This window comes from Branchiostoma lanceolatum, chromosome 2 (genome assembly GCF_035083965.1).
Source record: "Branchiostoma lanceolatum isolate klBraLanc5 chromosome 2, klBraLanc5.hap2, whole genome shotgun sequence".
Lineage (NCBI taxonomy): Eukaryota > Metazoa > Chordata > Leptocardii > Amphioxiformes > Branchiostomatidae > Branchiostoma > Branchiostoma lanceolatum.
This window is the reverse complement of record NC_089723.1, coordinates 2966480-2980757: the sequence shown is the minus strand read 5'-3', so window position 1 is coordinate 2980757 and position 14278 is coordinate 2966480. Positions and strand designations below refer to the sequence as shown.

Below are 14278 nucleotides of genomic sequence, written 5' to 3'. Positions count from 1 at the left end.
TAATCTAAGATGGTTTAGAAGACACACAGCTACGGCTAGTCTACTGTGCACGCCGCTTGGTTCACGTGGAAATGTTTTGTAACAGCCGCGCCCCCTGCCGAGTTTACATAAGCGTTACACAACGCGTAGTGGTCTCGCACAAGCGTTTGGCGTGGCGCCAAAGTTTACCATAAATGCAGAAATGTTCGCGGTGATCTAATTTCGTGATAGGAAATGGAGTGTTCACCGTGGTTTTGAGTTCGCGTTTGAAACAAGGATAATGTAATAGTGCTACAGTAACACAATTAAACGGCTTTTCGCCGTGGTTTTAAGGTCAAAGAGTTCATCGCGAAAACCGTGACCATATAAAAACAACCGCGAACATTTCTGCATGTACAGTATTCTCCAAACAGAGGTTTCTTACGGCTGGCTCCCTTCGAGCATTATCAAAGAAATCGCGGCCACTACCTGCACCCCGACATGCTAAACCTCTGCTTTTAAAATACCGAAATGGGAGTAGACCTCAGATATGTTAAACGTTTACTGAAAAGACGAAATTTGCAAACAAACTCAAAATATTCATTCTGATATTTTCTAGCAAATCGGCCAGTTGTGTTTAAATGGACTGTTTGAAATAATAGATAGACAAAAATCACCTTCGTTTAAAGATGGACTGACATTGAATAGCCCCGTGCCAAACGGACTATACCACAATATCTCCCTTGAACTCATGAATACTAGACTAAGTATGATATTCCAAAGTCGCCCTTCTGCACATTTCATGCCATCATCCTTAATAATTCTACGATTTCAAGCCAATTGTCGTACGTAATCTTTTTGTTACAGGTAACATGACATATTTTCTTCAACTCAAATGATTAACGTTATAAAACATGATTCGACATGCATTCAAATGGCCTAAAGATGATCAAACATATGCCGAAAGCCAAACTAAAAAGTTATCACTAAATGCTTATCTCCCCACGGCCTCATCTTACTGTAAATACATTTTCGCGTGTTTTTTTTTCGGTGGTTTTAAGCTTGCAGCAGCGCTATAGTCACATACTGCTACAGTATTGGACAAAAATGTTCGCGGTAGGTTTAAGTTCGCGGTGAAGCGGTCGCCGCGAAAACCGCGAACATTTCTGCATTTACAGTATTCTCCAAGCAGAGCTACCCGCGGTTTCTTACGGCTGGCTCCATTCAAGCCGTATTTAGACCGAAACCGCTGCGATCACCCGTACAAACATGGATCATTCTAAAGTTTTCCCATTTGCGAATCAGTCAAGCCATTTTACTTTCTCTCTAGCCTCTACCTGGCTCCGCGGATGGCTGGAAAAATTGTAGAAAGTGGCCAACAATGATAGTAGTCTCCAAGCAGACCTACGGGTTGGCAAAGACCGTATCCAACAGGCAGAGGGAGTTTTCATAGCACTATACTGCTCCTTCTTCCAGTTGGATACGGTCTTTGCAATCTATTGGGTCTGGTTGGAGACTAGCCAAATAGAGTGAATAGCTATAGGATGCAGTATGCTCAGGGATTCGGCTACGTAAGGAGGGCCCAATAGGATATATAGCAGACTAAAACCCCTCTTTCATGTTTTTTTCTGTCCGACGTATTTGGCCAATTTCTACACTTTTCAGCCGCCTCTGGAGCCTGGTAGAGGCTATTTTCTCTCCTATATAGGCAGTGTCTCCGTTTATCTTTTCGTTAAGGCTAAGGGTGAAATATTGACAACTCAAAGAATCCAATGATCTCAAATCCACTGAACGGCCCAAACTTATACCGAAAGCCAAGCCAAACACTAGTCTCCAAGCAGCCCCGGCCAACGGTTGCAAAGACCGTATCCAACTGGCAGAAGGAGTTTTTTGTTTGCAATGATCCGGACGGTGCCTGACAACTTCCCTGGCTGACTGGAGCTTCTCTGGCTAGCTTGTACGATTTTGGCACCGTGGAGATCTGCTTGGAGATTAGCCAAGCACTTCTATGATCCCCACGGCCTCGAGTGTCCCGAAATAGCTTTTCAAGCTCCCTCGGTGTTGTTTACGTCCTTGAAACAGAGTTCAAGGTTATACTAGCTATAGACGTTCCATCTGGACAGGGAATACAACTGGACGTTTGTCCGCCCTACGTGATAAACTACGTGAAGTTGGCATTTACAAATAGATCAATGGATTACAATGTGACCCGAGGTACGTGTATTGGAATCATGAATGCCACTATAGAAGGGACCCTCAGACCAAGCTCATTATACTCCCCAAGCAGAGTTTAGTCTCCAGCTGGTTTTTGACGTGTTTTTAAAGGCATTTTATGAGACTTGAAACTTGAATAAAAAAACTCCGATTTCTAGTCATTCCTACACATAGTAATTTTTAACACTATACCATTACATAGCAAAAATACGATGTCGTTGTGTGGTGAGAAATGATAGACAATCCAAGCCCTTATAGACTGATCCTGACTGTCCATCACAATTAGCGGTTTGACATTTTGAGCACTTTTGATAAGCAATCCGCACTCAAATGTGGTAAACAGTGGCATTAAATGTCAATTTCATAAAGATTACAGCAACTAGAATATTTTTAGTTTTCTAGCCTCATAAAATGCTCTGGGTGCCTTTAATGCGTTTTTGTTAGGCTTTCTGTTCTTCCCCCGTTTTCTTTATGTCGCCAAGCCAAACGTTGAATGATTTTCTTGCTACAGTGCCCAGTCACATTCGTCGATGAGAAATTTCACGGCAGTACGACAATCGTGAGGGCGTTATGGGGGATCTTCGTGTATGAGGGTCTTCATGGGGGGGGGGGCGTCCTGGCAACACTCAACGGATCTGAACGGTAAATTCAGGACGGTTGGCAACGCTTAACGGTAAATTAAGGAGATTTAGAACATGCGATACCCCTGAAGACGACTAGTCACCCTGATCTTGTGGTGAGAGACCTGGTACACCATGCACTCTCGCATGTCTGCTCCGAATCCTTTGAATTCAGATAAAGTGTCGGTGAAGCGGTCGCCGCGAAAACCGCGAACATTTCTGCATTTACAGTATTCTCCAAGCAGAGCTACCCGCGGTTTCTTACGGCTGGCTCCATTCAAGCCGTATTTAGACCGAAACCGCTGCGATCACCCGTACAAACATGGATCATTCGAAAGTTTTCCCATTTGCGAATCAGTCAAGCCATTTTACTTTCTCTCTAGCCTCTACCTGGCTCCGCGGATGGCTGGAAAAATTGTAGACAGTGGCCAAATACAGTGAATAGCTATAGGATGCAGTATGCTCAGGGATTCGGCTACGTAAGGAGGGCCCAATAGGATATATAGCAGACTAAAACCCCTCTTTCATGTTTTTTTTCTGTCTATTTGGCCAATTTCTACACTTTTCAGCCGCCTCTGGAGCCTGGTAGAGGCTACTTTCTCTCCTTTATGAGCAGTGTCTCCGTTTATCTTTTCGTTAGAGCTAAGGGTGAAATATTGACAACTAAAAGAATTCAATGATCTTAATCAGTGATCTTACATGCATCCACTGACCGACCCAGACTTATACCGAAAGCCAAGCCAAACACTTAAAGTCTCTAAGCAGACCCAACGGTTGCAAAGACCGTATCCAACTGGCAGAAGGAGGTTTTTTTGCAATCCGGACGGTGCCTGACAGCTTGTCTGGCTGACTGGAGCTTCTCTGGCTAGCTTGTACGATTTTGGCACCGTGGAGATCTGCTTGGAGATTAGCCAAGAACTTCAATCTATGATCCCCACGGCCTCGTGTGTCCCGAAATAGCTTTTCAAGCTTCCTCGGTGTTGTGAACGTCCTTGAAACTGAGTTCAAGGTTAAACTAGACATTCCATCTGGACAGGGAATACAGCTGGACGTTTGTCCGCCCTACGTGACAAACTACAAGAAGTTGGCATTCACAAATAGGTATGAATTTCAGTGTGACCCGAGGTACGTGTATTGGAATCATGAATGCCACTATAGAAGGGACCCTCAGACCAAGCTCATTATACTCCCCAAGCAGAGTTTAGTCTCCAGCTTGTTATCTCAATGAAAAATGGAGATATTGTTTTTGGCGTGTCTGTGTGTCTGTCTGTCTGTCTGTCTGTCTCTGTGTGTGTGTGTGTGTGCTTCCGGACTATTGTAGTCAGCATAACTCAAGAACCTCTTGATGGATTACAATGATATTTGGTATGTGGGCGGGTGTTGTGAAGCCAAAATTCAAGGTCGATTTTGGGCCCCCTGGTATGCGACCTTGGTACTGCAGCAGAACTTCAATTTTTGTATCTTTTGACCTGGACGTGCTGTGGTCTTGATTTTTGGGTGGCAGATAGCTTGTGATGTAATAAAGAAGTGGTGTAGGTTGGGGCCCCCTAGGAGCTTGTTTGACGTGTTTTTAATGCGTTTTGGTTGGGCTTTCTGTTTTTCCCCCGTTTTCTTTATGTCGCCAAGCCAAACGTTGAATACTTTTCTTGCTACAGCGCCCAGTCACATTCGTCGATGAGAAATGTCACGGCAGTATGACAATCGTGAGGGCGTTATGGGGGATCTTCGTGTATGAGGGTCTTCATGGGGAGGGGGGGTGGTGGTCCTGACAACACCTAACGGTAAATTCAGGCCGGCTGACAACGCTTAACGGTAAATTCGGGACGGCCGACAACACTTAACGGTAAATTCAGGACGGCCGAAAACGCTTAACGGTAAATTCAGCAGATTTAAAACATGCGATACCCCTGCAGCTGAAGACGACGCTTGGTTGCCACTAGTCGCCCTGCTCTTGTGGCAAGAGACCTGGTACGCCATGCACTTTCGCATGTTCGCATCGAATCCTTTACATTCAGAGGCGGCGACAGGAAATTCCGTGGTGGGACGAAATGGTCATGATCACGATGACGAGCGCCGAAGGCGCGACAATACTAGGGGGCCCGGGGCATGCTCCCCGAAAAAAATGAAATCTTGACCCCCTGAAACGCCATTTCCCGCATTCTGAGGGGCCGGAAATGTTGCTGAAGAGTAAGCTAAGTTTTATGAACTGACTGCCTTTGCCTTTAACAATTATTACTTTACATTGCAATGACATAAATTGATGAATACCAGATTGCCAGCTTTTAAAATGTACCCGGATAAGACATCCGCTTTCCCCACAATTGGATTGACTTGATTTTCTACTACTTTGGACTTGGCAGGGACTATGAACTCTTACCTGGCCTGTTGTTGTATGGTTATTACCATCACGGTGAGGTTTGGTATATTGAGAGTAAGGGCCCTGTCACACTTGTGCGTATATTCAAGTGCGCATGAGTTGCGCATTAACATTTCTTAGGTTTAAGGAAAGTTTGCGGGGAAGAAGTTGTTTTCTGCGTTGACCCACCGTTGTGCAGCCTAGTTATCGAACCAAGGAAATGACTTCTTGGGCTGAAACGTCAATCTTGACCAAAAACATGTTAATAAGCAACTCATACGGGCTTGTATATACGCACAAGTGTGACAGGGGCTTTACTAAATGTCGATCAAAAAGTCTGGTGATGAATTACAATGTAGGACGAAGCTCGTCAAAACACGTTCATGTTAGAATTGTTACTTTTATTTCATATCATTAAAATCATATTTCAAATATTAGCCAGTAGTTTGTGTTATGTCGTATGTAGCACTGAGGTACATATTGTTATAAATAGTGAATAGCACATGGTCGATTGCCATATAATCATTCAACCTGCTTCATCATTACGCACATGAACCGATGTATAAATCTCATTACGAATCCGCCGATAGCTCGTGTACTGGTATGATAATTGAGCTCCAGCTTCATGATTAACGATAAAGTGTTTGTGCTCACGTGATTATGACGTAAGTATTGTCCGCCATGTTGGATCGTTAAACTTAGAGGTTGTCAGGAAAGCTTGAATTTGTACATGTAACTACAGTCAAGCAATTCTCACATTAGACTGATATACAAATGTATATGTTTTATTATCTAATAATCCATCATAATGGACATGTAAACGTCATAATCACGTGAGCGCAATCACCCTGCAATTATGACGTCACCGTCAGGCCCACAGTCCTGGTGATTCTAGATCTGTATCAGCTTCAGGCGACTCATAGTCGAGTAGAACAGAACAGGACATCGACTTCACAGCCGGCAGGCCTTTTACAGCTCCGTCGATAGAGTTCGTTCAACGCCACATTTAAGTCTATGCACATTACATTCGGAAGTTTGGAAGGATCCTTGAGCAAAATTTAAAGGCTTCTACACGTCTCTCTGTGGTTCTTTCAACACCTTTAACGTTTTGTAACCCACCCGAACCCAGGAACCATGGATTTTCCCACTCAAACTAGTCGAGTAGAACATAAAAGATTACCGACTTCACAGCCTTTTACAGCTCCGTCGACAGAGTTCGTTGAACGCCAAATACTGACAGTCAACCTACATTCGTAAGTTTGGAAGGATCCTTGTCAAAAATTCAAAGGCTTCTCACGTCCCTCTGCGGTTCTTTCAACGCGTCGAACGCTTTGTCATCCCCACGAGCTCAGAGGTCGCGGTAAAACAATTGGATTCTCCCGCTCAGACGTTTGTGTCGTCATCACGCTGCGCAGCTGAGTTCCCCGAAGGTGCTGCACCGGTCTTCTTCTGTGGAGACTGAAGGAAAGGCACGAAGAAAAGGGGTGCAGTTTTGTCAGACATTGAGAGGTACCACCTCATACTGTTTATACAGATTACATGCTCTAATATCCAACCAGATACTTTAAATTGTTGGAAGATCGTTACATTTTTTGACACGCGCTTATCTTGGGGTGTGCCTTGTCAGTGGCTCTTCAAAGATTTTGGCAGCTTGAAAACGATGTTATCTCCAATTCAACATCTCCTTAAAGTTCATCAATTCCTTTTTATTTCAAATTTAAACATCATAGAAATCAAAAACATACAATGAGTTTGATGGATGATGAACACAGCGTAAAAACATTTTACCAGTACTATCATCAATGTTGACTAGCGAAAAATACATTATGAAGAAGGGGCCCGAGACATCAAATCATATTAAAATTAGCTTGTTTGTCTGTCCGTCTGTCTGTCTGTCTGTCTGTCTGTTCGTTTGTTTGTTTGAAACTATATCGAAATAAACTCATAACATTAGCTTGTTTTGTTATTTTGTTTCTCTGTTCGAAACTATGTGAAAACCACTCAAAATTTACGAAAACGTTCTTGCCTTCAACTGAAATACCCGAAAGCTCAAAAAATTACCTTAGACGTGCGCTTGTCCCATTTCACTTCGATTCCCATGATGCACAGCGCCAAGATGGCGGCCACCACGAGTTCGATGAAGATGGGCATGATGTCCCAGTGGTCCAGCGGCTTAGAAGGGGCGTGGTGGGCCGAGGGCGCGGGAGGACTGTCGGACCGAGGGCACTCCCCACGATCCTGCAAATATGATAATTCATTTTCAGATAATTTTGTATCGACTTAAATAAACCAAACATCAACTAAGCCTGCCTACGTGTTCAGGCCAGAAACTGGCCCCTTGCTTTCCAGGAGGATCCTCCAAGCAGTCCTGTCCCTTGCCTCCAAAAGTGCCTTTCAACTTAGAAAGGCACCGTATATTACATTGATCTTCGAACATACCGTTACTGTATCAACAACAGCCACTTCTTCGTAGTAAGAACTTAATTCTTCGTAGTAAGAGCTTAAATAAACCTTGTTCACAATAACGTCTTTACGTCTTTTTCTTTACCGTTGTCGATTATATGGTTCATAGTAATCAACGTTTAACTTAATTGCTGATGATAGATACGTAGATGTAAGACATGACAGTGTTTGAGAGTATGCCAAGTTGGCAAGTATCTAATGTTTTGTACTGATTAATATGGTCGGAAATCAGTGGAAATTCCTAATTCTAAAAAAATACTCAAAAGGAATTTATGTTCCGTCATACTTACAATCATCCATTTCCTGTACAGAAGGTACAGCCTGCCTCTCTCCCTCAGCTGCAAGATGGCGCTGTTGATCAGCTCCCTGTACGGAGAGTTCGCCTGCAGCCCGACAGCCTGGTGCCTTGCAGTGAGCTGGCTGTCGTCGCTTATAGCCATCAGATCGCACGGCTTCCGGTTGCTGAAGAATAGGGTCGACGCCGACTCTGCAATGAAGGCCACTCCTCCCTCGCGGGCGAGCCGTATCCCTTCGTCTTCGGACCTCACCAAGATGGCCCTCTGATGAATTCGATGGTAGGACGGAAAGAGAGAGTTCTTGAAATAGGCCTCGGTTGCTCCACCCGCAAAGTAGGCTGGGCGGATCTCGTCGCTTGCCGCCAGATCCCCGAACGACTGGACGGGGACCATGGGGGGACCGGCCGCCTGTTCGGTGAGGAACCCTACGGTTGCTCCCGTGCACAGGATGAGCGTCCAGACGATGAAGCCGAACCAGAAGACGTAGAGGAAGCGGCCGGACAGGGAGCGGGGCGAGTAGTCCACCCCCTGCCAGCTCATCGCGCTGAAGCAGAGCCACAGGCTGTGCCCGAAGGTGGACAGTCGGCTCGCCTCGCCGACTTCTGCCGAGTACGCCCGATTCTCGTACGGACTGACCCGAATGATGACGAACATGACGATGCCGACCAGTAAGAATGACGCCATGATCATCAACCATACGGGGAGGGTCATGATGGCATACCACCATTCCCTCCTTACGAGCTGAAAAATAAAATTTCCGTTCATTTTCATCTATTCTTTATTCTAGGTAAGAAAAGAAATAAAACATTTCACATTAAAAGAATACATGCTTAGCATATACACGAAAGGACAAAGAAATATACATATAGATATAATATTCATTCATTCATTTATTTATTAATTCATTCATATAGATAAACCGCACAGTTAACCCTATGAGTTGGAATAAATTTTTAATAGCTTAGACTGTTATCCATAGATAGCAATTTTGGTTCATGACGTAATTATTCTACAACATGCTGGTTTGTTAGACAGAATACCTGGAGGTTGCCAGATATATCAAAATGTGTATATATTATGTATCATGACATAATATACATGTAACGTTTGTTTGTTTCTGTTTTATTTAGCCAGGGTTACATATATATGCAAATCCGTAGGCATGACCCTTCTGTGTTCACCTTACCCAGTATGCTGTGTCGTCGCGTGCAAAAGCACACAATAGTCGTTAAAGGCAACCAAAGCAGTATTAGCCATAATTAGGGCAAAAAAAATGTTTAGCTCATTTGCGTAATAACTTCATACTTTCAGGGTTTTAAAACTGCGCAAAATCGTGCCGTACGACGATACCCTTAGTTTTGCGAGCCTACAAAAACTCTGGCCACGATTTTCAGTGAGTTCTCACATCACAACAAGGTCGATTCATGGACATTGCTATATATTGTGATAATGTTATTTGAACTAATCATGTATAAAGATGACTAAATGACTTTACTTTCAAAATCCGATTTTTTTCGGACCCTTGTATTGCTTGGGTTTCCTTTAAAAACTATATTTTGTTTGTATATCTTAGCCATGAACTTCATAACTGATAGCCTCCATAGCAGGCTCTACCAGGCCTTTTTAGGGACTTATAATACACTTTTTGCAGCCAGCCCGTAACCGTACGGGCAGAATGGTTATAGCCTGACTGATGGTTACGGGCTGGCTGCAAAAATTACAGTGTATTATAAGCCCCCAAAAAGGCCCGGTAGAGCCTGCTATGGAGGCTAATAACTGACCTGTGTTCCGGGTTTCTTGATCAACATTTCGAGTCGTTCGTTCGTCAACGGGGTGCTGAAGTCGATGACACGTTCCCTCATGGAGGCCATGGTCAAACCCAGAGCCATGTCAATTTCCTGCAATAGCGTCACAACAACTCTCAGTTATAAAATAGTGCTAAATTTTCTTCCAACACTAAGGTATTCAAGGATCAAATTTTCGACGACCACTGTCGCCTTCTTCAGGATCAATAATGACCAATCACTGCCGAACGTTAACTCGCGAGAGTTGCAGACACGTGATTTTACTGACACGAGTCTATACGGATACGTGACGTCAGCAATTGGTCAAACGTGCCAGGAAGTTTATAACGCCAACTGTCTCTGTTGAGTTCGAGACCACTGTGAGATCTCTCTGTGATCTTCTGTTATTAAGGGTTCAGTATACTCTCATCGCTTCTCAGGATCTCCCAATGACATGCCAACATATATATATATATATATATATATATATATATATATGATCTCCAACATCGTACAGTGATCTCCTAATGATTTTCTGCTCTTTTCAATGATTTATCAAAATGAATGATCTTCCATTTTCTTTGAATGGTCGACCGGTCTTTCGATAACTTCCAGGTCTTTCAATGATTTGTCAATGATTTCAAGGTCGTCCAATGATCTTAGTGACTTCTCTTTTCCCTCTCATTAATCTTCTCCCAATTGTCTTCCGATGATCTCCAGAGTCTTCCGATGATCGATCAATGATATTTTACTTATTTCATGATCAATGACCGATATGTATTGTTCACCGGCTAACAACAGTCTCCAACCAGGGGAAATGGTGCGGTTGTATACTTTAGGAATCGTGTGGCGCAATCGGTAGGGTGTTTCGCCTAGAACCGAGAGGTCCTGGGTTCGAAACCACTGACGTCAACTTTGTCACCACTGACGTCAAATGTCTTGGCATACCTTTAAATCAATAATACGCACTATTTTGTCTAATACGTATAGATATTATGGGAATTCCCTATTTAGGCATTAGAATCACATCGATGACGTCATAATTACGTCATATTACGTCATAACGACACCACAATTACAGGAATTATAAAACTTTACGTGAACACTCCTTGGAAATTTGGTGATGATACAGCATATCGTTCGGAAGTTATGACGGGGGGGGGGGTAGAAAAGCCCCCCCCCCGTCCAAGAAGTCTAAAAATAGCCCGGTCTAGATAGGGTTAGGGTCACCTGGTGGCGCCGAATCGCAGCCGCCCAGACCCTTGCGACATCCAGTTCCACAAAGTGAAAGTGTGCAGCAAATATGTATCTGTATGTGTAATATGTGATTGAAAACCCTGCACCAATTCAGCACTAGAAAGGCTGCCATTGCACGGGTAATTTCTGACCAATAAACCATTATCATTATTATTATACATTTGCCTTACCTCTCTGGCGAGCTCGCCGACCATGTCCAGGTCCAATCCTTTGTCAGACCGCCGTACTTTATGATTGCCTTGCTCTTAGCGTAATAAAACAAACAAACAAACAAACAACAAAACAAACCCCTCTGACGAGCTCGCCGACCATGCCGACCCAAGTCCCGTCTTCCGTCAGATAGCCGTACTTCCCGTCTGCCGGCTCCTGGATGACGAAATCGATTCCGAGCATTTTCTCCAGCTCCGTCAGAAAGTCCATGTGGAACCCCTCATACGTGCCATCTTCTCTCTTTTGAAGGAAATTATGGTACTGAAGGGGGAAACATTAGATCAAACTTATACACGGTTGTATATTGATGAAGGTCAGACATCCAGGTAATGAGATACTGAATCCAATAGTGACTCATGGAACTGGCGATCGCTTTTAAAGCATAAACATGCCGTCCTCCCTCCTATGCAGGAACCCGTGGTACTGAAGGGATTAATCATAGGCACAATATGAGATCAATCTCCCTTCGTATAGTTTTTTAGGTCACTGAAGATCTACCCTGTGTTTACACATTCTCTCCCTGGCTTGGTTTACTTCATCCCACCCCCTCCCCTCCCCTCTCTAGGGGACGGTGTCCATCGGGCCGGCCGCTAGGAGCGTGATTTAGCTATGGTAACCGAAGATCGTGTATTCGACTGACAAGGCAGACAGGCGCCCTAGCTATATAGCTTGCCACGTCAGCTCTTATTATTCAACCAGGTACCTTAAGATCGCATTAAAAAAGAACCGGTGCCACCGAAACCTTCTCAAGAAAGTCTTGAACACCTGCCGATGCTGATGCTGCATTATAATTAGTAGGTATGTTTGCAAGTGGACGCTGCAGATAAGGTTTCAGTCATTCCATACAATGAAAGACATGAGAGGGAAACTTTTAAAAAGTATGGTATGGGCCGGATATGTTACAAATGCTGTATAACAGCAAACTTAAAATAAAGGAAAACTTTACCTCGATGGCGCCGACAATGACAGTTCTGGAGCTGATGTCACCTGCAAAACAAACGGGTAAAAACAAGAGATCATCCTATATATGATATTGAAGTCTGAGTCACCATTATGAACTAATGCGCACGTAAATGCCTCGGATTGTTGTAGCTGTTACATTTAGCTCTTCGCAATTAATTTGACCTGATTACATTTCGCCAAGGTTCAGTTCCCAGAGCCATGGATAACAGCCCGAGTGGGTCCAAGTGACGGACACACGCCAGTAATCCGCGCAGGCTATGGAAATAGGTTTGGTACCTTTGGTAAAAGTAGCTGTAAAGGGGCTTTTTCCCAGGATATGTTGGTATTTTGGAGCTGGATATGTTTCAGGTAAGGGTTTCTACCTTCTTATTAAGTTTGAAAATCAGACTTTCATTCATGTTTGTGGTGTCTGTAGGCCTGCAAAGATTGCTGTTTTTGTGTGATTATCAGGTAGAGAAGGGGGTCAAAGGTCAATTTTTGTAAACATGGCCGGATTCATCATCATCATCATGGATACCCCCAAATAACCCCGCTAGGGGTTGTGCCGATAAGAAAGTTAGAATTATGCTCAAGATTAAAACTTTAGAGGCCTGACAGCCCTGCCAATGCATGCATGTTTTTCATGGACTAAAACTCAGGTAAGTGACTTTTGACAGCCTATTTCATACATGATTACCATGTATTAAGATAGGAAGCTTGATTACGATCCTGTGGTCTGACTACAAGTCTCGATTATCGTGCTGTTCCCAGGAAACAGTTGACCTTAATCATGGCGCTGGCTCGCCCCTCCCTGCACGTTTTAGAGGAATTTTACATCTTCCCAGCTGTGCGAACTCCCAACCAGCCAGAAAATAGTCTCATGTGATACACTAACAGTTATAAGTGTGACGTACACACAATATATTTGCGGTTTGTGTAACATCACGGTACATCGTGTCACATGGGACGTAAAGATAGTGATAACGGTACATAAATTTACTTTGCGCCAGTATTTTCGACAAGCGCGTACGGAAATGATGCCACTGCATAAAATTCTACTCTACTCTACTCTACTCTACTCTACTCTACTCTACTCTACTCTACTCTACTCTACTCTACTCTACTCTACTCTACTCTACTCTACTCTACTCTACTCTACTCATAAATGCTGCAAAATTGCACAGTAAACACCCAATGCCACCTGGACCACCCCTACCAGCTGCCATTTTTGATAGATCGTTTTTAATGCAAGTCTTGTATTCTAATCACATGCCACACTGGCGGTTCAGGTTCAGTGAAGATGCCTACTAGATACATTTAGTAGGCCTTCTAGGACTTCCTTACAATACTGCATTCAAAAGCTAATTACAACCAAACGTTCTGGCGACGACATAAACCGAATTCATACTTCATGAACTAGATTACTGCAATCGTAACGGAAATGTTCATATGTTTATTGAAAAGTTTATATTGACGAATCCACCACACGACCCACTTGTTTGGTTGGAAAACAGGTCTTCGCCGATTGTGGCCTGTATTACGTTAACAGCCCAGTTGGCAAAGGGTGCAATAAAGGTCTTTGTTCTATAAAAACACAAGAAGACTACCTGTAACGTTTGTCTATTGCTCGGAGACAACCCACCCCGCAATCTTATGTTCACAGACATACAGGCGTACCGACACACGCACCCGAAAACATAACACCATCTTTGCGAAGGTAAGGAAGGTCTTCATACACCAAATATGACAAGAAACCGACTTGTAGCGTTCGTCTGTGTATCAGAGAAAACCCCGCATTCTCGTGTTCACACAAACAGTAAGGCACCCGAAAACATAACCGTCTTGGCGAAGGAATGAAGGTCTCCATTCACCCAATAACACAAGAAGCTTACCTGTAGAGTTCCTCTCTTGCGCGGAGACAGAACAGGTAACGCCAAGAAGCGTCCCAACCAGGAGAACCACCGCCCTGCAAGCCATGCCGTCTGGTAAATACTGGCTCCAAGACACTCTCTTTTACCGCTGTGTTGCTTTATACGTGCCACACCTCACGGACACGGGTGAACCGGATTCCTGAAGTCAAGAAGGGGACAGTACCAACAACAGCGCGTCCTTGGAAAGGGGGTGGGGTGGTCACCAGTTCCTGTATATGTATGAGCTGTGCAGGGTTCTAGTTGTGTA

General features: G+C 43.9%; 1 protein-coding gene across 1 annotated transcript; it reads right to left on the bottom strand.

Moving 5' to 3' along the window:
* Positions 1-5534: 5534 nt before the first annotated feature.
* Positions 5535-14160, bottom strand: LOC136427196 (glutamate receptor-like). Its single transcript, XM_066415970.1, has 7 exons — positions 13993-14160; positions 12105-12145; positions 11237-11419; positions 9689-9805; positions 7902-8648; positions 7210-7386; positions 5535-6606 (listed from the first exon to the last, which is right to left on the bottom strand). Exons 1-7 carry the CDS (start codon positions 14075-14077, stop codon positions 6532-6534), a joined length of 1425 nt encoding a protein of 474 aa, XP_066272067.1. The 5' UTR covers positions 14078-14160; the 3' UTR covers positions 5535-6531.
* Positions 14161-14278: the final 118 nt, after the last annotated feature.